The 27,796-nt window shown below is 47.8% G+C and overlaps 1 protein-coding gene across 1 annotated transcript in view; it reads left to right on the top strand.

Moving 5' to 3' along the window:
• The window catches only part of LOC127396256 (histone acetyltransferase KAT7-like), a 63,791-nt gene continuing 35,995 nt past the window's right edge, over window positions 1-27,796 (top strand). The window contains exons 1-7 of the mRNA XM_051643877.1: window positions 1-349; window positions 10,461-10,600; window positions 10,781-10,870; window positions 11,775-11,915; window positions 12,211-12,301; window positions 12,468-12,614; window positions 13,254-13,360. Of these exons, the coding sequence (XP_051499837.1) occupies window positions 1-349; window positions 10,461-10,600; window positions 10,781-10,870; window positions 11,775-11,915; window positions 12,211-12,301; window positions 12,468-12,614; window positions 13,254-13,360 (1,065 nt within the window). The remainder of the gene's footprint in view (window positions 350-10,460; window positions 10,601-10,780; window positions 10,871-11,774; window positions 11,916-12,210; window positions 12,302-12,467; window positions 12,615-13,253; window positions 13,361-27,796) is intronic.

The raw sequence follows: 27,796 nt of genomic DNA, 5'->3' as shown, positions 1-27,796 counted from the left end.
ATGGATGATGTCGTAATGGGTGGTGTCATCATGGGTGACGTCAGAATGGGTGATGTCCTAATGGATGTCGTCATAAAGGGTAACATCATGGAGGATATCATAATGAATGACGTCATAATGGGTAATGTCATAATGGAAGATGTCATAATAGATTATGTCATAACGGATGATGTCATGCTTGGTGATATAATGGATGATGTCATAATAGATGATGTCATAATCAGTGACGTCATACTTTGTGGTATCATAACGGGTGACGTCATAATGGGTGACGTCATAACGGATGACATCATAAAGGATGATATCATAATGGGTGCTGACGTGGCAGGAGGCGTGGCTGTGAACGGCGGCAAGGTTTAAAGAGCGGCCATTTGGCAGCCTCCTCTGAGCACGCGGCAGCGCAGAGCAGAGAGCGGCAGCGGCAGGAGCAGGAAGTGGCGCGAGGGCAGGCGCGAGGGCAGGCAGGGAGCAGTGGGTGCCTCATAGCAAGACAGGCAAACTAGTAGCTAGATAGATCATGGTCGCAACGCGCCCGAAAACCATAGTGAAGAAGAATGTGGGGACTCAGACGCAGCTCCCAAGCAGGCACGCAGCCGTGCAGGTCTCTGGCTGCAGTGAATGCCTGAGCCTGGCACTGGTATCGGAGGGAGACAGTGAGAACACATGTGTGCGGTGTGAACAAGTAAACGATCTCCTCAGGCAGGTGGTTGAACTGACAGAGGAGGTTGAAAGACTACGGACCATTAGAGAATGTGAGAGAGAAATAGATTGGTGGAGTTGTACCCTGAGGCAGGGGCAGATGCAAGAGGTTGAGGAGGTTGAGAAAGCGACGGATCCCCTCCCCTCCTGTCACCAGACAGAAGCAGAGGACTTACGAGATATGAAGGAATGGAAGGAGGTCCGACCTCGTAGAGGCAAGAAAAAATCCTCCCAACCTCTTCCGCCCTCCCAATTGCCCTTGAACAATAGATATGAGGCCTTAGAAATTCAGGGACAGGAAAATGAATTTGAAGGAGTAGACTTATCTAATGAAGCACCGAGGACTCGTCAGTCACCCCGAGTCCTTAGGACTTCTTCAATCAAGAAGGAAAGGAGAGTAATTGTGGTGGGCGACTCCCTTCTGAGGGGAACAGAAGGGCCCATCTGTCGACCGGACCCATCCCACAGGGAGGTCTGTTGCCTCCCTGGGGCTCGGATTAGGGATGTTAAAAGGAAACTCCCTAATCTTGTAGAGTCCTCCGATTACTACCCACTGCTGATTTTTCAGGTTGGCAGTGACGAAATCATTACACGAAATGTAAGGGCAATGAAGAGAGACTTCAGGGCCCTGGGACGGCTGGTTGGGGGGTCTGGAGCGCAAGTAGTGTTTGCCTCCATTCCTCCTGCAAGAATGGGTGGGGAGGTAAATAGGAAGAGGTTACAGGTCAACGAATGGCTAAGAGACTGGTGCCAAAGACAGGGTTTTGGTTTTTTTGATCATGGGCAGATATATGAGACACCTGGCCTGCTGGTGGCAGGTGGGATGCACCTGTCCCAGAGGGGGAAGAGGCTTTTGGGGCAGGACTTAGCAGGGCTCATCGAGAGGGCTTTAAACTAGGCGTGATGGGGGAAGGGGGGAAAACTGAGTCTGTTAGGGACAAGCCCAAGAGGAACACACCAGGGCCCGAAGGCAGGTGGTCTGCGGAGGATTTGGTCCCACCAGAGTGCTCTGTTTGCTTCCTGAAATGCCTGTATGCTAATGCAAGCAGTATGGGGAATAAGCAGGAAGAGTTAGAGGTCTGTGTACGGGCTAAGGGTTATGATCTGGTAGCAATAACAGAGACATGGTGGGACAGCTCACATGACTGGAATGTGGTCATGGATGGCTCTGTGCTTTTTAGGAAAGATAGGGTGGGGAAGCGAGATGGTGGAGTTGCTCTTTATGTGAGAGAGCAACTAGAATCTATTGAGTTTTGTGCAGGGGCCGATGAGGGGCAAGTTGAAAGTCTGTGGGTAAGAATTAAGGGGCAGGCTGGTGTGGGTGATACAGTTGTGGGGGTCTACTACAGACCTCCTGATCAAGATGAGGAAGTTGATGAGGCTTTCTACAGGCAGTTGAAAGCAGCCTCACAACTACAGGCCCTAGTCCTCATGGGAGATTTTAACTACCCCGATATCTGCTGGAAGACTTACACAGCCAGCCTTGCACAGTCTAGGAGGTTCCTCCAATGCATTGATGACAACTTCTTAATGCAAATGGTGGACAAGCCGACTAGAAGAGGAGCGCTCCTGGATCTTGTATTAACTAACAAGGAGGGCCTTGTTGAAGCAGTGGTGGTCAATGGCAGCTTTGGCTGCAGTGATCACGAGATGGTGGAGTTCAGGATCCTGTGTGGGAGGAACAGAATACCCAGCAGGATCAGAACCCTGGACTTCCACAAGGCAAACTTTGGCCTCCTTAATCAACTGTTAAGGGAAATCCCATGGGACAGGGTGCTAGAAGGTAAAGGGGCTCAAGATAGCTGGTCAACATTCAAGGACCACTTCTTGCGAGCACAGGATCAGAGCATCCCAATGGTTAGGAAATCTAGTAAGGGAGCTAGGAGACCTGCATGGTTAAAAAAGGAACTACTGGGCAAACTCAAGTGGAAGAGGAAAATCTACAGATCATGGAAGGAGGGGCTGGTCACTTGGGAGGAATATAGGTCTGTTGTCAGAGGATGTAGGGAGGCAATTAGGAAAGCTAAGGCCTCTTTGGAACTTAACCTTGCAAGTCAGGTTAAGGATAATAGAAAGGGCTTTTTCAAATACATAGCTAACAAATCTAACACTAGAGGCAATATAGGCCCACTGCTGAATGAGGTGGGTGCCCTGGTGACAGAGGATTTAAAGAAGGCAGAGGTGCTGAACGCCTTCTTTGCCTCTGTCTTTACTCCTGCAGGATTTCCCCATGAGCCCCAGATTCATATAGCCCCAGAAGAAGTCAAGATAGAGGAGGAGTTTGCCCAGGTAGATGAGGATTGGGTTAGGGATCAGTTGCGTAATCTGGACATCCATAAATCAATGGGTCTGGATGAAATGCACCCAAGGGTGCTGAGGGAGCTGGCGGAGGTCATTGCTAGTCCACTCTCCATCATCTTTGGTAAGTCATGGGTAACAGGAGAGGTGCCTGAGGACTGGAGGATAGCAAATGTCACTCCAGTCTACAAGAAGGGCAAGAAGGAGGACCCGGGTAACTATAGACCGGTCAGCCTCACCTCCATCCCTGGAAAGGTGATGGAACAACTTGTTCTTGTCACTATCTCCAGGCATATCAAGGAGATGGGGGTCATCAGGAGCAGTCAGCATGGTTTTATCAAGGGTAAATCATGTTTGACTAACCTCATAGCCTTCTATGAGGAAATTACTAGGTGGATAGATGATGGTAGAGCGGTAGATGTGGTATACCTTGATTTCAGTAAAGCATTTGACACTGTCTCCCACAGCATCCTTGTAGATAAGTTGATCAGGTATGGGTTTGGTGATCAGGTAGTGAGGTGGATTAGGAACTGGTTGATGGGAAGGAGTCAGAGAGTTGTAGTGTCGCAAGCCGGTACCGGGGGCTCCCGGCTGTCAGGATACTTTTGCGACTCCCCCTCTCAATGTGGAGGGGTTTGTGAATGAGCCCGAGGGTCACACGTGGCGCTGCCTCTCACGGAGCAATGGCCGCCGCGTGGTGCAGTACACTTTCACAAGGTTGCCCCAGGGATATAAACACTCACCCACACTAGCTCATCACGCACTTGCGTGTGAACTGGAAAACATTCCAGAAATCAGAAATAATTCCAAGGTAAAAATCTATCAATACATAGATGATGTGCTGGTAGGGGGCCAGAGTGAGGGGGAGGTAAAAGCAGTTTATGATGCTATCATCAAGCATCTCACCGATATGCAAATAGAAATCCCTGAAGAGAAAAAGCAACCTCCATCCCAAGAGGCAACATTTCTGGGAATAAGATGGGAAGGGGGGACCTGGAATATTCCTTCCGATACTTTATCTTACTTAGGGGAGATAAAGGCACCCACCAATAAGAAAGAACTACAAGGAATACTAGGAACCTTCCAGTATTGGAGAAAGCATATCCCAGCCCTATCCATCATAGCACGTCCTCTTTTTGATCTATTAAAGAAAAATTGTCACTGGGAATGGGATCAATCTCATGATGAGGCCCTTGAACTGTTGTTATTGGAGGCGCAGACATACCAAACTCTGGGGCCCCTTCACCCGGAGGATCCAATAATAATAGAGTGGGGGTTTTCAACCAGTGCCCTATCATATCATTTTTGGCAACAGGGACCTACTGGGAGTACTCGACCAATTGGCTTTTACTCTCAGTCATTGAAGGATTCAGAAAAACGATATTCTGTTCTGGAGAAGGGATTGCTAACAGTGTGTACAGCACTAAAAGAAATCAGCAAGATCATTAAAAAACAAAAAGTAATTCTTCGAGGCCCTTTCAAGGTAGTTAACCAAGTACTGTCTGGAAAGGCCCCTCCAGAAGGAATATCCCAAAAGGGTACAATCAGAAAATGGTATAGTCAAATTGAGTACTATTCTGGACTGTTCCAACTTGAAGAAGGCCCAGATAAACAATTGAAAATCCAGGAACAAATTGAATCTACAAATGAAAAGGATCTGATAATGAAAGTTCCCAGTCCTATCAGAGAAGCCCCAGAATATAGAAGTGAACTGGTTAATGCTTGGTTCACAGATGCTTCATCTCGAAGAGAAGGGAAAACTTGGTTGTTCAAATCTGCTGCAGTTAAACCTGCCACAGGCGAACAAATCATAAACCAAGATAAGGGCAGTGCCCAAGTGGGAGAATTGGACACTGTTCTTAATGTTTTCCTAAAAGAAAAAGCCTCCAAGGACGCTGTGTACATTTACACAGACTCCTTTGTGGTTTTTAAAGGCTGTGTGGAATGGATTACTTTCTGGGAAAGTAACAATTGGGAAATTAACGGAGTGCCTGTCTGGCATAAAGAGAAGTGGCAACAAATTCTGAAAATTGCCAAAAAGAATCCTAATTTTCATGTAGGATGGGTACCTTCACACCAAGCTGCTCTAAAAGATGAAGCCAGTAAGTGGAATAACTATGTTGATGAGCTAGCTAGGATTGATGTGAAGGAAATCCGATCAGCTATCACAGAAGGAGAAAACCAGGAATGGAAAAGATTGCTCGAATGGCTTCACTGTAAGAGGGGCCATTCAGGAATCCTTGATCTATACAAAGAGGCACAAGCCCGGGGATGGCCTGTTACCCGTGAGCAGAGCAAAACAGTCATCTCCTCATGTGATCTTTGCAAAATTAGACTTGGGGAACATCCCCTAACAACTGACACTCTGCATATCAGGGAAGGAAAACCCTTGTGGTCCACATGGCAGGTGGACTACATCGGTCCCTTCCGAAGATCAGGAAACAAACAATATGTCATTGTGATTGTGGAAGTGGTGTCAGGATTGACCTGTGCCGAAGCTGTTTCCAAGGCAAATGGTGAAAACACGGTTTGCTTCTTAGAAAAGGTCTTTGGAATTCTACCTAAACCCACAAATATCCAATCTGACAATGGAACTCACTTCACCTCACACCTTGTACAACAGTGGGCTAAGAGGGAAGGTATTCAATGGACATTTCATGTCCCGTACTACCCACAAGCCAATGGAATAGTGGAACGCACTAATGGGTTAATCAAAAGCCTTATTCGCCCACAGGACTCGAAATGGGATGAAAGGTTAAGGTATGGAGTCACTACTATAAACAATAGGTGGGGGGTGAATGGGTGCCCCCGCCTGAATGCCTTTTTCCCTGAGTTACCCACTCAAGATCACAGAAAAAATAAAAGGTCTTTTAAGCAATCTAAAACTCTTCTCCATCCTGGACAAACTGTCCTGGCAAATTTGCCACACATTGGTAAGGTCAAGCTCACCTTACAAACACCGGTGAATTCAAATACATGGGTTGCATCTGATTTAAATGACAAGCAACACAAAATCAGTACAAGGTGGATAATTCATGTTGAGTAAATCAGTGTTTCAGTTTTGTATGTATGTTTGTATCTCTGTGTATTTATGTCTAATGATGTTAATCAATATATTGCAAAGCATGACAGCTTAAAGAGCCAGAGACATCCTGGTGACAGTACCAGGCCTGATCAAGCTGCTACTGGACTCCGGAGGAGTTACTTTGTGACCGCTGTGGGACTGATCACCCCATGGCCTAAACAAGGTGCTCTGTAACATTGGCTCCTTCTGTACTTGCCTTTGAGTTGCTGTTTGCAATATATTATCTTGGATGGAAATAATTCAGAACATTATTACAAAACTCACTGAAGTGACAAGAACTTGATTTAAGTTTGGGAATTCCCTAAATAATCTATTTTTCTTTTCTTTTTTCCCAATAGAATTGAAAATTGAGTTTGTGTTATAATAACTGCAATTATTCTATTCCTAGTCTTGTACCCATGTGTAGCCAGCGTTATGTCCTTCCTGAATGAACTGTGCTCGAGCAAGACGACTTCACTCAAGATTCCCACTGATCGAGTCTGATACTGCAGCTGGGATTCAAGGGTGAATGATAATATAAATGCTCTCTTCTGGTTCAATAATAACCATTGAACAATCTAATGACTGTCAAAAATAACAAGAGTTTGACATGTTGATAAGAATGTGGTTTAGAATAGATGATTGGTAAATCTGAGTGTTTTCAATGTGTGTATAACTTATTTGTTAAAACTAGTAATAATTAGTGATCATAGAGCTTTTGAAGAAATGTTAGATTGTTAGACATGTGATTGTATATACTTATACTATATGGGAATTGTTCCCTTGTCCATACATATGTGTATTCCAGCCAACACCCACAGAGGGTGAGGATCAAACGTGGAGGAGAAGGATTTGGGCAGGAATCCAGATATAATATACATTTATGCACATAAAACTTAACTTTACACCTTGCTGCCTTAAAAGCCACGGGGTGAGATGTGAGAAACTGTTCTTTTCTTCCCCACATCAGTCTAAACAAAATGCCTTTTCAGCCAGCGAAGGCCTCTCCTGATTATCCCGAGCTAAGGGACTAAACCAGACTTGCTTCTCAAGGACAACTGAACCCAAAACAACAGCTGTGGCCCGGGACAGAAAGGATGGGCGACAAGCCACCCTGTGCCCCTGGCAGTCACCGCCCTAACGTGGGGCTGATGGACGCTCGTTGGCTCTGGACAGTGACACTGACTGGACAGGTGGGTCAGGGGGTATCAAAGGGGCGAGGGCAGCAGGTGGGCCCTTCCCTCCTCCCTGAGGCCCGTTCGGACGCTTTCTGCCTGGGACACCCCCCTGCTGCGGACACTGATGCTGGGACCCTGCCTGCCTGCCTGCCCCGGGTCCAGCCTGAGCCTCAGCGCCGAGCGTGCCGGGGTCCCGAGCCCTGGGGTCGGGGCCGGAGCCCCCTCCCCGTGTTGCTGCCGCTGGAGGGGAAACCAGCGGCCGCTGCACCCGCTGCCGAGAGGCTGCCCCTCCGACACCACGGACCTGCCGTCCTGCCTGGCCAGAAGGGGCCACCGACCAACCCTGCCGCTGGGAACGGAGCCTGGGGACAGGCTGGGGGTGACACCACCTCACACACACACACACACACACACACACACACACACACACACACACTCCTCTCCTCACACTTGCACACTCAGCACAACCTCTTCAGCAGGACTGACGTCGGGTTTCCTTCCCTCCTCCCTCCTCCCCTTGCTCCTTAACCCTCTCCCTCAAAAGCTCAGGACCTCTTGCATTGCCTCCCTAAAGGACACTTTCTCACCACACACATATTGATATCCCTGGTAGCCATTCACATTTGCATTGTCCCTAAACATCATCCCTCGGTTTGTGTTAACCCTTAATAAACCTATTAGTTTGTGGAGTAAATCTTGGCTTTAGAGGCAATTTCTGAGCGTGGTGGGGTGGGGGTGCTTTCTAACTCCCCCCCTGAAATACGGCCCCGCGGTGGCCGTTCCTCCATGAGAGGCAGCGCCGCGTGTGACCCTCGGGCTCATTCACAAACCCCTCCACATCGGGAGGGGCAGTCGCAAAAGGATCCTGACAGCCGGGAGCCCCCGGTACCGGCTTGCGACACTCCCATTGACCCCCACTGATCCCACTGATCCCCATTGATCCCACTGATCCCCATTGATCCCACTGATCCTCATTGACCCCATTAATCCCCATTGATCCCATTGACACCCATTGCTGCGCATTGATCTCACTGACCCCCACTGATTCCCATTGATGCCACAGCCCCCCATTGATCTCCATAACCTCCCCATTGATCCCATTGACCTCCATTCATCTCATTGATCCCACTGACCCCCATTGATCCCATTAACCACCACTGCTGTCACTGACCCTCATTGATCCCATTGAGCCCCATTGATCCCCAATGACTCCACTGATCCTATTGATCCCACTGACCCCATTAACCTCCATTGACCCCTATTGATTCTAACTGACCCCCATTGATCCCCATTGACGCCACAGCCCCCCAGCTAAATAGCCCCCCACGGACCCCACAGATCCCCCATTGACCCTATAGCCCCCCAGCCTCCCTGGCCCCCATGCACAGGGAGGGGCAGGCGGGGCTGGCAGCGGCGCTGGCGGCTGCATGTGGGGCTGGCCCCACACAGGAGGTGCAGAGGCTCCAGGGGCTCCAGTCTGACCAGTTCCCTGCACTGGGAGGGCACGGGGAGGCCTCAGCCCACCGGACCCCTATAGAGGGAGCCTATGGGAGAAGCTATAGGGTGGATATTGGGTTCTATGGGGTGGCTATAGGGCAGCTATAGGGCTCCATATGGCAGTACAGGGCAGCTCTAGAGTTCCATAGGACTCTATAGGGTGCTGTGGGCAGCTATAGGGCAGCTATAGGTCGTTATAGGGGAAGCTGACTCACAGGAACAGCCCTGGATGTTGTAGCAGGGCTGGAGCTGGATGGTGCCCCATAGATCCGTGGGGCAGGAGGAGCCCGGGCTCTGCCCCCCACGGCGGCCTGGCAGTCGGTGGCCGAGCCCCACGGCTGGCCTGGTGGCACCAGGTGGCACCCAGTGACACCCAGTGACACCCAGTGTCACCCAATTGTGCCTGGTGGCACCCAGTGACACCCAGTGACACCCAGTGAGTCTGTAGGAGGGGCTAAGGCAGCAATCAGCCAATCAGACTCGTTCCTCTCCCAGTGGCTTGGCACAAGCTCCGCCCCCTCTGGCCTCCTCCAATCGGGTGAGGCACCATGTGGGCGTGGCCACCGGAGGGAGAGGGGCTATGGGGGTCACGTGAGGGTGGGCCCAGTGACTCCCAGTAGCCCCCAGTGACTCCCAGTCTCTCTCACTCCCTCCCAGGTCACCCATTTCCTCCCTCCCAGTACCTCCCCAGTATCCCCAAGTCACCCCAGTGTTCCCAGTTCCCCCAGTCCCCCTGTATCCCTGATCTCCCCATCCCCTCCCAACCCCTCCCAGCATCCCTCCAGTGTATCCCAGTACCCCAGTGCTCCCAGCATCCCTCCAGTGTATCCCAGTACCCCAGTACTCCCAGCATCCCTCCAGTCTATCCCAGTACTTCAGTGCTCCCAGTCCTCTGCCCCTATCCCTGCCAGATGTTCCCCAGTGCCCTCCCAGTATCCCCCCAGTCCTCCTAGAGCCTCCCAGTATCCTCCCAGAGCCCACCAGTCACCCCCTGTGACTCTGGTGCTCCCAGTTCCCCCCACCACCCTCCTGTACACCCCCAACCCCCACTGCCCCTCCCAGTTGTCTCCACTGCCCTCCCAGTATCCTCCCAGTGCTCTCCCAGATAACAGCCCCAAATCCCCTCCCTGCCACATCAAACACCCTTTACATTCACCTGAGCTTTCACCTGACCTGTCATTGTTTTCATTCTCTACTGTCCATTGGAAAACAAGGGGTGCAAAGCCCAGCTCAAAGTGACTCTGGACCAGCCCGTGTCAGGGCAGGGTCAGGCTTCCCCTGGCCTTTCTGGATTGGAGGGTCCAGCTGGTTCCCTGGCTGCTCCTGGAGAGAACTTGGCTTGTCCAAGATGCTCCTGGGCAACCAAAGGATCTCATCTCTTTCCCAAGGTCACTTCCCTGCAGCCACTGCCAAGGGAACAGCTCCAGCAGTGAGCACGGGCTGGCAGCAAAGCCCAGGGCTTGCAGCAGGACTCCAGAACATGGGCCGAACCTGCTCCATCAACGCTGCCCTGCAGGGCCTGACCTGCACCCCCCTCTGCCCAACTACCTGCTCTGGGGAGCACAGCCCAGGTCCTGCATCCAGAGCTTCTTCCACCTCACCTTGGGACATCCTCCCTCATCTCCCACCCCAGTCGCTGCTGGTGCTTTGACATGTTTTCATTTCATACAGCATTTCATTTCATTTCATACAGCATTAGGCTGTATCCTCTTCCTGCAAATTAGGAAATAAGCTTGAAGTGGCAAGGAGCTTCCATTGCTACCACTCCCCCTACCCAGAGGAGTATGCTCGCCTGGGCCGTCTCTACATGTGTGAATTCTGCCTCAAGTACAGGAAGAGCCAGACAATACTTCGCAGGCACATGGTGAGGGCTGGGGCAGAGCTGATCCCCCTGCCTTACACCTGCTATCAGCATCTCCACTGAAAACATTCCTGGTGTTATCTCCGCTTTAGGAGACCCGTGTGTTTCCTGGTATATCCAGGAGCTGGTAAATTTTTTCCACCCTGAAAACGCCGTCCCCCTGTCGTTGTTTTCCTGTCATAGGCAAAATGTGTTTGGAAACACCCACCGGGTGATGAAATCTACAGGAAAGGCTCCATCTCAGTGTTTGAAGTGGATGGGCAGAAGAACAAGGTAAGGAACTGCCATCCTCAGGCCAGTTTGGAGTGGCTTTCAGATGTGCTGGGCACTCCTTTCCTGTAGAGAAGCAGGACACAAGTGGCCCTTTCTCCCTCTAGTTGTAGAAAGACTAGAGTCTGATCTGTCCACACTTGCAGTTTTGTCTGTGTTTTCCTTGTGGTTATTCCTCAGCCACGTTGTGCTCCAGCAGTTCCACCTCTTGGCTCATACAGTGCTTGGACATGTGTGTCAAGATCCTGTACTGCAGGGTAGGGGGAAGATTTCTGTGCTCAGCCTCAGTGGGTTGTGCTGCCCACCTCCCATTCCCTGTGGATACTTGGACAGCTGGGGGTTAGTGTGTGAACCAGCCTCCTGTTGGTGAGGGTGACCTCCTTAGCCCTGAGTTGAAGGGCAGAACATGGATCTGCAGCTGCACATTCGGTGCTGGGCAGCAGCACCATGTGTGTCCTGCCTCTGGTTGTGTCTGCTCTTGGGAGGCTTCAGAGGAAGGAACAAAGAAACAAATGCAAATGCTAAATTTTGCACTGCGGGAAGCAGGGAGGAGGCTTTTCAAGTGACCAGAGATAACCTTGAAGCAGAGGATTCACACAGTACAGTGCAAGCAAGCAGAGATCCAACCTTCTGCTTCCTTCACCGAGTGGTATCAGATACCACAGATGTGGTATCTGGGGAGTTAAGAGATTGATATCACAGACGTCAATTCCCACCCTTAAGGAAGCTGGGCTTATCAAGTTTCATCACAAATGGAATTGTTTCCTGGCCTAGCTGCTTTGTGTGAAAGACTGTACCTCATTTCTCAGATCATTCAGAATTTTCTTGTCATTTGCCATGGTTTTGTCCACTCTTGGGGTGTCCCACTGTAATAAACAGATGTATTGTACTCTCCTTCTGCTTCTAGATCTACTGTCAAAACCTGTGTCTGCTGGCAAAACTTTTCTTGGACCATAAAACACTGTGTTATGATGTTGAACCCTTCCTCTTCTATGTCATGACAGAAGCTGACAACACTGGCTGTCACCTGATAGGTTATTTCTCCAAGGTTAGTTGAACATCCATACACACCCAGGCACAACTCCATGGCCAGCTATCCTAGGCTTAAAGTTGTGCACCAAACACCCAATGTAATGGCTAATCAAGCAAGACACTAAGCCAGGTTGGTAGCTGAAGGATGATTGTGTGACTTGTTGTTAGGCAGGTTTTTCTGCTGTTGCTCCTTTCACCTTGTATTGTATCAGTTGCACAGGCTTGTTCAGGCTGCTGGGGTGATGATATCCCCATTTTTTGACAAATCAAGACCTGTTAATCTCTCCTCTCTCTCTCCTTGTTTTTACCAGAAGAATTCTTTTCTCAGCTACAATGTTTCTTGTATCCTGACAATGCCCCAGTACATGAGGCAAGGTTATGGCAAGATGCTCATTGACTTCAGTAAGTATGGAGAGAGAAATCCTGGAGGCATGATAAATCTAATATATCTACGGTTGTGGCTGAGCAGCCTTCATTCTAGCTGCTTCCTCTGTGTGCTAAAGAGGGTAGCAGTCAGGAGAGAGTAGTTTAGGAAGGATAAATGTTGTGTTTTTTTTTTCCTTTGCAGGCTATTTGCTTTCTAAAGTAGAAGAAAAAGTTGGCTCTCCAGAACATCCTCTGTCTGATTTAGGGCTCATCAGCTACAGGAGCTACTGGAAGGAAGTTCTTCTTCGTTACCTGCATAATTTCCAAGGAAAAGAGATTTCTATCAAAGGTATGCTTCCCAGGGAAAAGGTTTGCAGTGAGTGGGTTCAGGAACATCCCCCTGCATCTCATTCATTCATCTTCCTTAAAGATGGGGCAGGTCGTGCTTCACTCATGGAGATGTTTGTGTAGCAGCAGAGCTGGAGGAATATTCCTATAATTGGGTATGGCTGCTTTCCAGTCCTGCCACCACTAAAGATAAGTCAGCTTGAAGAGTTTAAAACTATATAATGGCTTATTCTTTTAAAAAAATACATTTAAAATATTCAGAAAGGACTTTATCCCTCTGTAGATTAGAATAATTTAATTTTCTAATTAAAACTTGAATTTTAAATAGGAAAATGGCTCCACTGAGAGGCTTTCTGATGCTGTGGGAAAACGTTGAGACTATTTGAACTTCTTTAATAGTATTTCTATGATGATGGCACCAAGGAGTGTGCAGCATCTCCCAGACATGTCAGGGTAGTTCTGAAGGGTGAAAGGCTGCAAGTCAGACAGCCAGAGCAGGTACCTCCTCAGCATGTGCAGGGCATTTTGTGTGCATCCCTTCCAAAGGAGCTGCCTGAAAGTTGGAGGTGACAACTAACAATTACAGGCTATTGCAGGGGAATCTGTGTCTGTTCTAACATAAAGTGCTGCTGGTTTGCAGAAATCAGCCAGGAGGCTGCAGTGCATCCTGTTGACATTGTTAGCACCTTGCAGGCACTTCAGATGCTCAAGTACTGGAAGGGAAAACACCTGGTCCTGAAAAGACAGGTAAGATTTGTGGTGGCTATTTCTGCATATTTTTTTTGTTTCCTTGTATTTAGCTGTTTAATTCAGATGAACTCATTGACATCAGTATTTCCTTTGTGTTGTGCTGGACTTTCCAGTCTTTTGGTTCTAGCCGAGGGGGAACACTGTAGTTTTCAAATGCAGTAACTGATCATATATGATGTGAACATCCAAGATGAGTCTTCAGTAGTGTAGGACATGGTGCACTGACTTTCCTTTTCTCACGTGTGGAATAACTTTGCTCGGTGTAAGTGGCTTTTTAGGGGACAATGGATCAATATTCCCATTGTGCTCCTCCTCATGCCTGCCCTTTATTGGGCAAATGGTTGACATAGAAGTGAACTGAATCAATGGAATCTTGAATGAACCCTGTTTGTACCCTGTTTAGACATGAGAGAAGTGGTTTATAAGTCCCCAAGTATGGCACCTCTCTTTTGTTCTTCCCTCCCTGAGACTTCACTTGGTTGCTAAAAGCAGCTGATCAGTGGGATTGGAAGGGCCTGGAGAAAGCTCTGCAGAGGAAAAGTTATTTTTGTCATGTTGAGCAGTTAGGAGGCTGGTCACCTTCAGGCTTGTGGACTTGGCTGTGTGCTGTGGTACCTTGGATAATTCTCCAGTGTGGATCGTGTGTTTTAACCTGCCCTTTCATGCTCTTTCCCTTAGGATCTGATTGATGAATGGAGAGCCAAAGAGGCTAAAAGATCCAACAGCAATAAGATCATGGATCCCAGCTGATTGAAATGGACAAGTTCCCTTCCATCGGTGACTTCATAACGGGTGACGTCATAATGGACGACATCATAATGGATGACATCATAATGGGTGACATCATAACTGGTGTCAGAATGGGTGATGTCATAATGGATTATGTCATAATTGGTGATGTCTTAATGAATGACAAAATAATGGGTGACATCAGAATGGGTGATGTCATAATGGATGATGTCATAATGGATGACGTAATAATGGGTGACGTCATAATGGATGATGTCGTGATTGGTGACGTCATAGTTGGTGACATCATAAAGGGTGACGTCATTGTTTGTGATGTCATAATCAATGATGTCATAATGAATGACGTCAAAATGGGTAATGTCATAATGGAAGATGTCATAATAGATGATGTCATAATGGGTGATGTCATGCTTGGTGACGTCATAATGGGTGTCGTCATAATTGGTGATGTCATAATGGGTGACATCATAATGGACGACGTCATAATTGGTGTTGTCATGATGTGTGATGTCATAATGGAAGACATCATAATGGATGACATCATAATTGAAGGTATCATAATTGGTGAAGTCATAATGGATGATGTCATAATAGGTAACGTTATAATGGATGATGTCATAAGGGGTGACGTCACAATGGGTGATGTCATAATGGGTGAGGTCATAGTTGCTGACGTCATAATGGCTGACGTCATAATGGTTGACGTCAGAGTTGGTGATGTCATAATGGGTGCCGTCAGAGTTGGTGATGTCATCAAGGGTGATGTCATAGTTGGTGATGACATGATGGATGATGTCATAATGGATGACATCATAATTGGTGGTGTCAGAATGGGTGATGTCATGCTTGGTGACGTCATAATAGGTGACATCATAATGGATGACATCATAATCGATGATATCATCATGGGTGTCATCATAATTGGTGATGTCATAATGGGTAACATCATAATGGATGATGTCATACAGGGTGACATCATAGTTGGTGATGACATAATGGAAGACATCACAATGGATGACATCATAATTGAAGGTAACATAATTGGTGGCGTCATAATGGATGCTGTCATAATGGATGCTGTCATAATGGATGATGTCATAATGGGACGAGCTTCAGTGCCCATCACTTCCCAAGCGGCTCTAACTCCTTCACATGCTGCACGTGTCTCCTTCTCAGGGTCGTGTAGTTGGCCTGGGAACCTCTGTAGCTGCAGCTCCAGAATCCCAAGGGCCGACCTCGAGTCTCCCCTGGTGCTTCTGCCAGAGGCTCCAGGTAGGACCCTTGTGTCCGGCTGTGGTGTAGAGCACATGTTTGATGTCTGGCCCTGTTCCACCTGGTCCCAGGGCCACTGCCTGCACCATCTCCTTTTTGATCTGCTCACAAGCTTTCTGTTGGTCAGGGCCCCATTTAAAGTCACTCTTCTTTTGGGTCACCTCAGAGAGAGGTTTCACCATTTCACTGTAACATGGAATGTGCATCCTCCAGAAACCAACAGTCCCTAACAAGGTTTGAGTGTCCTTTTCAGTACATAGTGGGGCCATAGCTGTCATTTTGTTCATCACATCCATTGGGATCTGGTGATGTCCATCTTGCCACCTGATTCCCAGGAACTGGATCTCTCATGAAGGTCCCTTGACCTTGCTTCTTTTTACAGCAAAACCAGCATCCAGAAGAATTTGGATGATCTCTTGACCTTTCTCAAAGACTTCTTCTGGCGTGTCACCCCACACAATGATGTCATCGAGGTACTGCAGGTGTTCTGGAGCTCCACCCTTCTCCAGGGCAGCCTGGATCAGTCCATGGCCAGTGGTTGAGCTGTGTTTCCACCCCTGGAGCAGTCAATTCCAGGTGTACTGGACTCCCCTGCAGGTGAAAGCCAACTGTGGCCTGCACTCTGGTGCTAGAGGAACAGAGAAAAAGGCACGAGCAATGTCCACAGTGGCACACCAGCTGGCTGCTTTTGACTGCAGCTCATACTGAAGTTCTAGCATGTCCTGCACAGCAGCACTGAGCGGTGGTGTCACCTCATTCAGGCCATCATATTCCACTGTCAGCCTCCACTCATTCCCCACTGCCCCCAGGAAGAGCCCTGAGCCCTGTGAGAGGGACAGGATCTGCCTTCCCAGGGCCTGGGCTCAGGGCTTGGCCTTTCTGCTCCATCCAACAAAGCAAAGGGTTTCTCAGCAGGACAGGCACCTGCCCAGGGCCTTTGCCTCCCTGCACTCATGGCCTCCCATGATCTGCTCTAGCGAGGCCCTGGGGAGGCTTTGTCAGGCTCAGGGGGACCCCTGAGTGCTTCAGGGTCCTTCCTTTTGTTCAGGCTTCTCTCAGTATCTGAGGTTCATGTCATTAGCCCTAACGAGCTAGATCATCCTCATCCTAACAAGCAAGTATTACAAAGCACTAACAAGCTTTTTTTTTTGTGTTTTACTGTTTTTTTAATTACTTTTACAGTATCCTCCAATTACCTGCTGTAAGGAGTCCCTGGGGAGGCTTTGTCAGCAATAGCCCTCAGTGGGGCCAATCACTGCTTCAAGGCACTTTCAGTTTTGCTTCTGGCTTCCTGAGCACTTTGTTCAGTCTGCCCTCAGCACCTGAGGATCATGGACTCAGCACCAAACACACCCTGGGAGTCATTCAAATGCAGAGAGCCCTAACGAGCCTTTTGTCTCCCTGTCTATTCAGGTCTTCAAGACCCTTACAGCTCATTGGGAGCATTTTCATCATGTAGTTCAGGAGGAAGATTTCAGACAGTACCTCATAAAACTGGGAGGTTAATTTAAAGTATATTTTGGATTATTTTCAGTCGAGAGAAGAGGTGATAGTAGCATTCCCCAAGTGATAGTGGTCCAGGGAGTCATTTTTAATAGTGTTAATTTTTTTTAAAATACAGTTTCAAGACATTTAATAACAAAAGAGTTTTAAAATGTATGCTAAGCAAACGCAATTATACAACATCTAAGATAAAAATACAACATCATGAAATACAGCATAATGAAGTATAACATCAAAAAACATCTACAATACAGATATAACTTAAAAAGGAGAATGTTTCAAGTATTTTTCAAGCTGTTATGAAGGAAAGTACAGCTCTGAAACTGAGGTGAAGCAGCAACAATATTCTTATATTTTACTTGCATTTGTTTAACATTAATTTTAAAACAACTCTGACAAATGATTTATTTGGCTTTATCTCACTGTTAGTTTTTCATTTCTCATCTTGTATTGAGTTGCCTTTATCTCTGCTCTAAGCTGAGAAGCCACAAAAGAGAGCCTTTCAAATAAGGAAAACCAAGCCATTTTCATTAGGCACATGATGAAAGATTCCTCCTTAACTACATGATGAAAAGACTCCAATTAGCTGTTCAAGTCTTGAGGACCTGAAGATCATTACAGAAAAAGCCACAGCTCGTTAGGGTTGTTGTATTTTAATGAGCCCCACAGTGTATTTGGTGCTGAGTCCATGAGCCCCAGGTGCTGAGAGAAGGATGAATGAATGAATGAATGAATGGTTGGTTTTGAGAAGCCAGAAGCAAAACTGAAAGTACCTTGAAGCAGTGATTGGCCCCACTGAGGGCTATTGCTGACAAAGCCTCCCCAGGGACTCCTTACAGCAGGTAATTGGAGGCTGTGATTGCAGGGAGGCAAAGTCCCTGTGCAGGTGGCTCTGAAGCTAAGAATTCTTAGTGTCTTTATTTATTCTATGAAGCAGTGAGGCCAAACTCTGAGCCCCAGGCAATAGGAAGGCAGATCCTCCCCCTCACTTGTGGGTCAGGACTCTTCTTGGGGGTGGGTGGGAGGATGAGCAACACCAACTGTAGGAAAACTGTGCAACACCTCCTGGCTACCCCAAGAAGGGACAAGGAAGAAATCAAGTCCAGAACGTCAACACAAAATTTTGCCTGGTGGTCATGAGACAATGGCCCTTTCTAAAGCTGTCCTTCCAGGTGCAGACTGTCTAGACAAAGGCCATTTCCATGCCCATCCTGAGTTAAAAACTGACAGCAATTATTGGTGCCCCACTTCGGGCTGTGTCTTTAGCCCAGGCTCGAAAGTCATTGGTGAATGTTGAAGATTCCAGTTCTGAAGGCAGGAATCCCTCAGGTAGCAATGGGCTGCACTTCTGCTGAATCTCCTGACGGGTTAAAAACTGAACAGACCCTTCCTGCAAAGTTTCTGCTGCAGCTTTTTCCCAAGATGCAGTTGTACATGTGGTGTGCAGCTGGGATCATCCTGCTCTGTGGAGCTGCTCTGCTGATTCTTTTATGTAGATGTGATTGGTTTATGTATGTGATTGTTTTTTATTTATAAGACTGTAGCCAAAGCCATCATCTCTCATGTGAGAAGATATTGAGTGCTCACAGTTTGATACTGCTGTGGCAGTGTGTAGTAAGGGTTTTGATGTGAACAGAAAGGTCCATGTTGGTAATGGCAGGGTCAGCTTTACTTCTTCATTTTGTCTCGGGCTGAATCTCCCAGCTCTGGATCTGAATGGCAGGTTTCAGTAGGGATGTTTCTGCTGAATGTTTAGAATGTCCTGTGGATGGTAGAGCAAGATGTTGTTCCACTCACTGCCACTCCCCCCAGGCAAGGCTGCTGCCACCACTGCTGCTGCTGCAAAGACCAAGGCCACTCGCCCTCCATCCAGTGAGTAAAGGTTCATCCTGTCATCAAGGGAAAGGCAAAGACAACTGGTCCCAGAGCTCATCCCTGTCTGAAATCTCCACAGCTTCCACAGGACCAGGAAGAGAGTGATGGAGAAGATTCTTCTCCAGCAGATGGAGGAGCAGGCCCTTCTCAAGTAGTTGACAGTGATGACCATGCCCAATCTTTCTCTATAAAAGAACTGCACCTCATGAGAAAGGACTTCACCCTCCATGAAGATGAGCCACTTGGTTGCTCAGATGTCAGTTCTTCATGTGGCCTTGTCTGGAATGTATGGCCATGACATCACAATGGGGCAGTAGAGCCTTAAATGGGATGTATGGCCATGACATCACCATGGGTGGCCAGTTTGGGAAGCAGGGGGATATCCACAGCCTGCAGGGAAAGAGCTGCAGGAGTCAGACACTGTAGGACAGCCTGTGGTGGGGACATCTGGGGGCACAGCCATGGCTGAGAGCCCCCAGCCCAGGTCTTGATCTCCTGGGCTGTGGAGCTTCTCTCTGCAGCTGCTGCCTACGAGGAGACACCTTCTCATGAGAGCAGCAGGATTCCATGGGCTCTTCATCACACCTGTGAGCCTGAGAAAGAGTGTCTCCTAGTCCTGCTCCAGGCACTGCACATCCCCACATCCCAGTGCCCGGGCAGAGCCCTGAGCAACGTGTGAGGGGCAGGATCTCTTCTCCCAGGGCCTCTGGGTCAGGGCTTGGACCTTGGAATCATCTCCCCCTGCCAGGCTGACTCCACCTCAGAGCCATCTTGTCCTTGCCTTTGCCTGCCTGTCAGCAGGGCCTCCAGGTTCCTGCTCTCACCAGAGCCCAGGCAGCTTTGTCAGGGATGTCCCTCAGTGGGACCCCTTCACACTGCCAGAAACTCTGGAGTTTGCACCTGACTCTGGCTTCTGGAGAGGTTTCTTCAGCTTCACTGCTCATCAGAGCCACCTTGCCATGGCCTTTCCCTGCCTGCCATGAGTGCTTCCAGGTTCCTGCTCTAAGCAGCCCCTGTGCAGCCTTTCCTGGTAATGGTCCTCCCTGGGACCCATTAATGCTGCAGAAAGTTGGGAGTGTGCAGCTGAGCCTGCCTTGTGGAGAGGAGCCCCAGCAGGGGCTGAGGGCACTGCCTGCAGGCAGCAGGGGAGAGGAGCCAGGCAGGGAGAGAGGATAAAGGCAGGCAGGAGGGGCAGGAGGGCTGAGAGCTGCTGAAGGAGACATCTTCACAGCCCTGGGCATGGTGAGTGTCTCTTTGCATGCCCCTCTGTGCGGGGGGAGGAACCAGTCCTGGAGCTGCTGGCTTGGACAGGAGACCCAGACTCCTGCAGCTTTGCAGGGAGAGAGGAGCAGGTTTGTCAAGGCCCCTGAGAAAGTGCCTTCAGCCTTTCCTCTGCCTGCAGGAAGCACTGCCCTCAGCTCTGTGCTCTCCCCAGGGCTGATCTGGTCTCCTCTTCAGGAGTGGCCAGCACAGAGCTGCCCCTGGGCAGGGTCCTGCTGCCAGGAGGGCTCTGCAGGGCAGAGCTGAGCACAGGCTGGGTGGGATGGGGCTGTGAGCAGGGCCAGGGAGGAGAGGTGGGGACAGCTTCCAGCAGGAGCAGCTGCAGTCAGGTCCCTTCCCCGCAGCAAGCCCTTGGTCTCCTCTGCTCCACAGCAGAGCTCCTGGCTCCAAGGCACTGGGATCTCAGCCTGAGTCACCTGCTTAGCAGCTTGATCCCTGCGGAGGAGAAGCGTCCAAGTGCCACCTCAGGGTGCCTGTCCTCCCTCTCTGGGAGCATCGGGGCATTTCTCCATCTGGCCCTCCTGCCTGTGCTGTCCTTGCCCTTCCCCTCAGGCTCCCTAAGGACAAGGGTGTCTAAGGTGCAGCTCAGACACCGATTCTGCAGGAGCTCTCAGGCAGCTGTGGCCAGGGCAGCAAAACCGCTGGGCCCAGCCCAGCTGAGGTTCTCTGGACATGCTGGGGTGGAGGGCTTGGGACCAGCCAGCTCTGCTGGTGGCACCACAGCTGTAGGAGTTTCGTGGAGGTTCTCCTACAGGAATATGCACAAGTGGATCACAGATGAGGAAAAGAGGGTATTTTTGAAGCTGACATACTTTTCCCAGCTCCCCCCTGCTGTGGAGCAGGGAGAGCTCCTTGGGAGCTCAGCTCCTCACAGCACACTTGACCCACATGACCAGAGCTCCAGCCAGGGAGATCCAAGAAGGTTCTGTAAACAAGGAGACAATGTCTGTTTTCAGGGACTGGGGTGTGAAGGGAGGGAATGGGAAGAGATTTGCTCAGGGCTGTCCTGACTTGTGAGTGTGCTTTCCTCCTCTGGCAGCACCTCCTGAGGAAAGGGCTGGGATGTCCAACAGCAGCTCCATCAGCCAGTTCCTCCTCCTGGCATTCGCAGACAGGCGGGAGCTGCAGCTCCTGCACTTCTGGCTCTTCCTGGGCATCTACCTGGCTGCCCTCCTGGGCAACGGCCTCATCATCACCACCATCGCCTGGGACCACCACCTCCACACCCCCATGTACTTCTTCCTGCTCAACCTCTCCCTCCTCGACCTGGGCTGCATCTCCACCACCCTCCCCAAAGCCATGGCCAATTCCCTCTGGGACACCAGGGCCATCTCCTACACAGGATGTGCTGCACAGATCTTTGTACTTCTTTTCTTCCTTCAAGCAGAGTGGTCCCTTCTCACCATCATGTGCTATGACCGCTACGTGGCCATCTGCAGACCCCTGCACTACGGGACCCTCCTGGGCAGCAGAGCTTGTGTCCACATGGCAGCAGCTGCCTGGGCCTCTGGGTTTCTCAATGCTCTGCTGCACACAGCCAGTACATTTTCACTGCCCCTCTGCCAGGGCAATGCCCTGGGACAGTTCTTCTGTGAAATCCCCCAGATCCTCAAACTCTCCTGCTCACACTCCTACCTCAGGGAACTTGGGCTTCTTGTGTTTAGTGCCTGTTTAGCAATTGGCTGCTTTGTCTTCATGGTGGTGTCCTATGTGCAGATCTTCAGGGCTGTGCTGAGGATCCCCTCTCAGCAGGGAAGGCTCAAAGCCTTTTCTACCTGCCTCCCTCACCTGGCCGTGGTCTCCCTGTTCATCAGCACTGGCATGTTTGCCTACCTGAAGCCCTCCTCCATCTCCTCCCCATCCCTGGACCTGATGATGGCAGTTCTGTACTCAGTGGTGCCTCCAGCAGTGAACCCCCTCATCTACAGCATGAGGAACCAGCAGCTCCAGGATGCTGTGCAGAAACTGGTGACTGGAGGATTTTCAGAACTGCTCACCTGCTTGTCTTCTTGTGCAAATCACTGCTGATGTATCTCATTGTATGTCCTGCCCATCTTTGCTAGCTCTTCTCGAGTTTGATTATCAACTTCACGGGGTGCTATTTGCTCTGTTTTGCTTTTTCTGTTGTTGTCCAGAAAGGAATGTCAGTACTTGTGCTCTTTCTAATTCTGTATCTGCCCAGCTTGTGTTTGACCCAGAGACTGTGTAAATTAATGTTCTCTCTGTGTGTTTAAACAGAATCCAGACCTTCCAGCCACTCAGAGATCCTTCCTTGGAGACCTTCTCAGAGCCTCTGTGCAGAGGGGCAGGGTAAGGGCTGCACAACAGCACTGCCAGGGAGCACCAGCACTTGGGCATATCCAAGCTGTTCCCTTCCCACTTTCCCAGGGTTGCAGGCTGCCTGGCACCAGGATCTCCTGAGCATGCCAGCCAGAGAGACACTGCCACTGACCTGCATTGCACAGAGTCATAGAGTGGGCTGGGGTGGAAGGGACCTTGAAGATCATCTAGGTCTATTGTCCTGCATGGGCAGCAACACCTCCCACTAGATCAGGTTTCTCCAAGATCCATCCCACTTGCCCTGGAACACTTCCAGGGTTGGGGCAGCAACCGCTTCTAAGGGAAACCTAGACCAGTGTCTCACCATCCTCAAAGGAAAGAATTTCTTCCTCAAGTGTAATCCCAATCTTTCTTTTCAATTTGGAACTCTTCCCTTCTTGTAATAGGCAATAAACAGCCAGAAAAATTTTAGAATTAATTAATTTATTTGAGGTAAGTGAGCAAACAGCGCTGGGCACGCCGGGAGTCACCGCTCCACCAAGACGCGCACTCGGGTCCTCGCGGGGTCCTTTCTTATAGAGTTCTTTTTCCCGCCGTTGCAAAGCTCTGCCCCTTCTTGGAAAATTCCATCTTCTGCATGGTGATAGCCGTTCCTCAGGACATGCGCAGTCACTCAAAATGTTATATAACTTAAGGTTTGATACATGACAGGGTATAGCTTCCAACATTAACTCTCACATAACCACAACATTCAATGCTTTACAAACATGAATATAACTTCTAACATTTAAACCAGCATTTAACATAATTTCCAACATATAACAAACATAACTTCCAGCATTTTAATAAACATTGCATTTTAACATTCAACCATATACATTCACATTTGATCAGCAAATTGATTTCATGATTCACCTATAACAAATTCCCCCCTTTTTCTCTTTATCCTCAATTTGCTGATCAAATCTTGAAACAACTTCTTTAGCTGCTTCAAGAAAGGAAGCATCCTCTATTTCAGTCAGTTTGTAGTGTTGCTCTCGCAACACTTTCAGCTGCACAGTCTCTATTCGGTTTCTGACAAAGGCCACAAGCTTGTTTAAAATACAAGGTCCAAAAGTTTGAGTAATAAGAAATAAAATCAAGGGCCCTAATACAGTGGACAAGCTGGACATAGATAATAAGGTTTCTGATTTAGACATGGTTTTACAGGTGCTAAATCACAGAGTGAGACAACGAAGCTGGGAGAGCCTGCAGTGAGATTACGTCTAATTACTTGAGAGTCCCTCCACCTTACAAGGGTCCATTCATAAGGTTTATGAGGACTCTCTCCCTGTACGCCAATGATCCAAATCATAATAAGCCAAATTCCTGTTTTACATCCAAATTTTGTTCTACCTCTTATCCCCATGGGAATGAGCACATCTCCTTTCATCAGGCCCAGCATTTTAGTCTCCACACTTTTACCCCTCTGCCTCCTTCGTCTACTCCTTTGCAGGGAGCAACGAGGTGTATCTTCTTCTCGGCAGCAGTGGTATTCTTCAGGAGTTCCTGGAGCCTTTTCTATTATGACTTCTATTTCTGCTCAATTCCCTATGGTGGCTTTAAGAGGTCTTTAATTTATCTTGTTTTCTTATCTCTCAGGTCTCTCCCAATTTCTCTATCCCACTCTTCCTCAGTGACTTCCTGAAAGTTTGCAAATACAACTTGCTTTCCACAAAACTGCTTAATAATCCTTGTGAATCTTATTCCCCTAACATGTTGAATCAGATTGATTAGAAAGTATTGTAAAGGAACTAATTCAAAGTGCTCTCTATTTTCTAACACATATTGCCCCTGTCCTCCGTGGTTCTCATCTGGTTGACCATCAGATCTTGTCCACTGTCTGTTTAATATTCTTTGCCAGGACTGAAGGAAAGTGTCATTTCTAAATCCCTGATCACACTGTTGGCAGAGGTATAAACGTTGTAAGGCCACTCTATTTACCCATAGAATCCTTTTACAATGCCCACATAGAATCTTTACCCAAAATTCACAGTTTCTGTCCCCGCAATGACAAGTAGTCCTCAAAGCTAAGTCTATTAGTGCTGAGCGTAGAAGATGTCTTCCTCCTGACGCTAACAGCTCCTGAGGCAGGAAGACTGCCTCAGCAACCGATATTGATCCAAAAAGTTCCTCAATTAATGGTCTCAACAGCTTAGTCCACCGGGACTGCCGTCGAGCTTCCCACTCGTCCTGAGTCTGCATGGGATTTATTATTTCTTTTGAGTGATTTTTAGTCTCATAGGATCTGATCCCTGAGTCACCATCCACTCAGGCGGTCAGATGGGTCCTTTAACTCTACTTGCATGAGTCCATCCTCTCTCAGCTGTTCGAATGGCTGTATCTGTTGTAAGTAAAACAACAAAGGGTCCTTCCCAGTGGGGTGTCAGAGATGATTCCTTCCAGGTTTTTACTAACACTCGATCTCCAGGTTGAATCCTATGTATTGAAATGTCTAAAGGAGGTCTCTGGACCACCAGGCCCTTCTTTCTCAACTCCTGCCTTCGTCTCATCAGTCCAACTATATAATCCTGTAAGATTTTGTCTTCAATTTTAGGATGTTCTATTGGAACATCCCATACATCATCTCAAAAGGGGAGATTCCTGTATCAGCACGAGGTTGGGTTCTAATATATAATAGAGCTAGTGGTAGACATTTTACCCAATTCATTTTTGTTTCTATCATTAGTTTAGCTATATGTTTCTTTATTTCTCCATTCATTCTTTCTACCTTTCCTGAGCTCTGTGGATGCCACGGAGTATGATATTCCCATTTGGTCCCAAAAGTGCGGGCCCCTTTCTGAATCAACCACAGCTATAGCTCCATATCTGGGAATGATTTCTTCTAATAAGATTTTAATTACCGTTTTGGCTGTGGCTCTGGCTACAGGAAAGGCTTCTACAAAATAGGTAAGATGGTCCACTAGCACCAATAAGTAACGATACCTCCCCACCTTAGGCAATTCAGTAAAGTCTGTCTGGATCTTTTCAAATGGTCTCTTGGCTATTTCCCTGCCACCTTGAATTTTCTCTCTTAGTTGTCTCTTATTCACTCTTTGGCAGGTTAAACACCCCTCCAAAACCTTTTTAGCCATTCCATAAGCCCCTACACAGACATATTTAGTTTCAAATTGATCCACTAGAGCTTGAGTTCCCCAGTGAGTCTGCTGATGTAATTTCCCCATTATTTTCTGGGCCAATCCCTTTGGAAGGACCTCTCTGCCATCCGGCAACATCCACTTGCCACTCTGTTCCTTTGCTCCTACTTGCTGTAATTTTTCCTTTTCTTTATCTGTAAAACTTTTAACTACATGGAATGATTCTTCCTCATTATCCAATTGCTCTAATACCAATAATGCTGCTCTTTTGGCTTCCTCATCAGCTAGGTTGTTTCCTCGTATAGTGGGTTTAAGGCCTTTTTGGTATCCTTTTACATATACCACAGCTATCCTGCGTGGCCCTCGTAATGCCTTCAAGGTTTCTTTAATTAATGTTTCGTGGACCAGTCCTTTCCCTTGGGTATTGATTAATCCCCTTTCCTCCCAGATTTTTCCAAAAGTATGAACCACTCCAAAGGCATATTTAGAGTCTGTATAAATTGTTCCTGTCTTATCCTTTAGCACTTGTAGAGCCCTCAATAGGGCATAGAGTTCACAGGCTTGGGCTGACCAGGTTTTCTCTAAGGGCCCTGACTCCGTCACTTGAAAGGTCTTCCCATCTATTATGGCATATCCTGATTTACGTTGCCCATTTACTACCCGGGATGAGCCATCTATATATAACTTCTCTCCTTCTTGTATTTCTTCCTCCTCTAAGTCCTCTCTAACTTTGGTCTGGGATTCTATCACTTGAATACAATTATGTACTAACTCCTGGGCTGGTTCTCCATACAAGAACTGTGCTGGATTCTGTAAATTTGTTGTTTCCAATTCTAATTTAGGTGAATGAATTAATATTCCTTCATATTTCAATAATCGGCTGTCAGTTAGCCACTTATCTGCTTTTTGTTGTAAGATGCTCCTGATATTATGAGGGGTATACACCTTTAATTCTCCCCCAAAGGTTACCTTCCCAGCCTCTTCCACTAATAGGGCTGTGGCTACTATTGCCTGTAAACAGGTGGGCCATCCTCGACTCACAGGGTCTAATAATTTTGAATAATACCCCACAGGTTTCTTCTGTCCTGCCCATTCTTGTGTTAATACTCCATAAGCTGTGCCATTCTCTGTGTTTACAAAAAGATAAAATGGTTTCCGGATGTCTGGTAAACTTAGTACAGGAGCATTTGCTAAATCCATTTTTAATTCTTCTAAATGTTTATTATCCTCACTATTCCACTTTAATAGCCCATCTATAGTCAATTTTTCATATAAAAATTTTACTTTACTGCTATAATTCTCAATCCATTGTCGGCAGTATCCTAATAATCCCAGGAGCTGTCTCACCTGTCTTTTTGTTTGGGGAACTTGGAGGGACAATATGCCATTAACCCGTTCAGGGTCTAATCTTTTACATCCCTGGCTTAGCCAGTGTCCTAAGTATTTTACCTCCTCTTCAGTGAATTGTAATTTTGATTTTGACACCTTCAAACCCTTTAAGCTTAAAAAGTTGAGTAGTCTAATACTCTCTTGCCTGACTTCTTCCTGATTTTCCCCTGCTATTAACAGATCATCTACATATTGTATTAGTACTACATTTTTCCCTAATTCAAATGACTCCAGTAGCTGTTCTAAAGCCTGCCCAAACAAATTAGGGGACTCAGTGAATCCCTGAGGTAAGACAGTCCACCTTAACTGCTGTTTTCGGTTTGTTTCTGGATCCTCCCACTCAAAGGCAAAATAGTCTCTGCAATTTTCTTTTAATGGACAAGCCCAAAAGGCATCTTTCAAATCTATTACACTATACCATTTATAATCAGGAGAGAGCTTATTTAACAGAGTGTATGGATTTGCCACAACTGGGAATCTAGTAACTGTTCTTTTGTTCACTTCTCTCAGATCCTGCACTAGCCGATATGAGCCATCTGATTTCTTTACTGGCAGAATTGGGGTATTATGTGGGGACATGCACGGCTCTAGTATGCCTTGTGTCAGTAATCGCCTAATTACAGGCTGTAACCCTTTTTTCCCTTCATGAGAGATGGGATATTGTTTTACTCTTATTGGGTTCTCAGGATCTCTTATTGAGACCTCAAGAGGCTTCATATCTATTTTTCCTACAGAATCAGGGGTATACCATACTTCAGGATTTATTTTTGCTTCATCTTCAACAGTAAGAATGCAAAGTTTTACCTGTAACTGCTGTTCCCTAATTTCCAAATTAATTCCTAACTCTATCATTAAATCCCTTCCTAATAAATTATATTCTGCCTCAGGGACTAGCAGAAAAGTCCCTACTGCAAATTTTGTAGGTGTTTCTATCTCTACTTCTTTT

The sequence above is a fragment of the Apus apus genome, unplaced genomic scaffold, assembly GCF_020740795.1.
Source record: "Apus apus isolate bApuApu2 unplaced genomic scaffold, bApuApu2.pri.cur manual_scaffold_41_ctg1, whole genome shotgun sequence".
Taxonomy (NCBI): Eukaryota; Metazoa; Chordata; class Aves; order Apodiformes; family Apodidae; genus Apus; species Apus apus.
The sequence above is the reverse complement of the archived record's forward strand: the minus strand, read 5'-3'. Positions and strand labels throughout refer to the sequence as shown.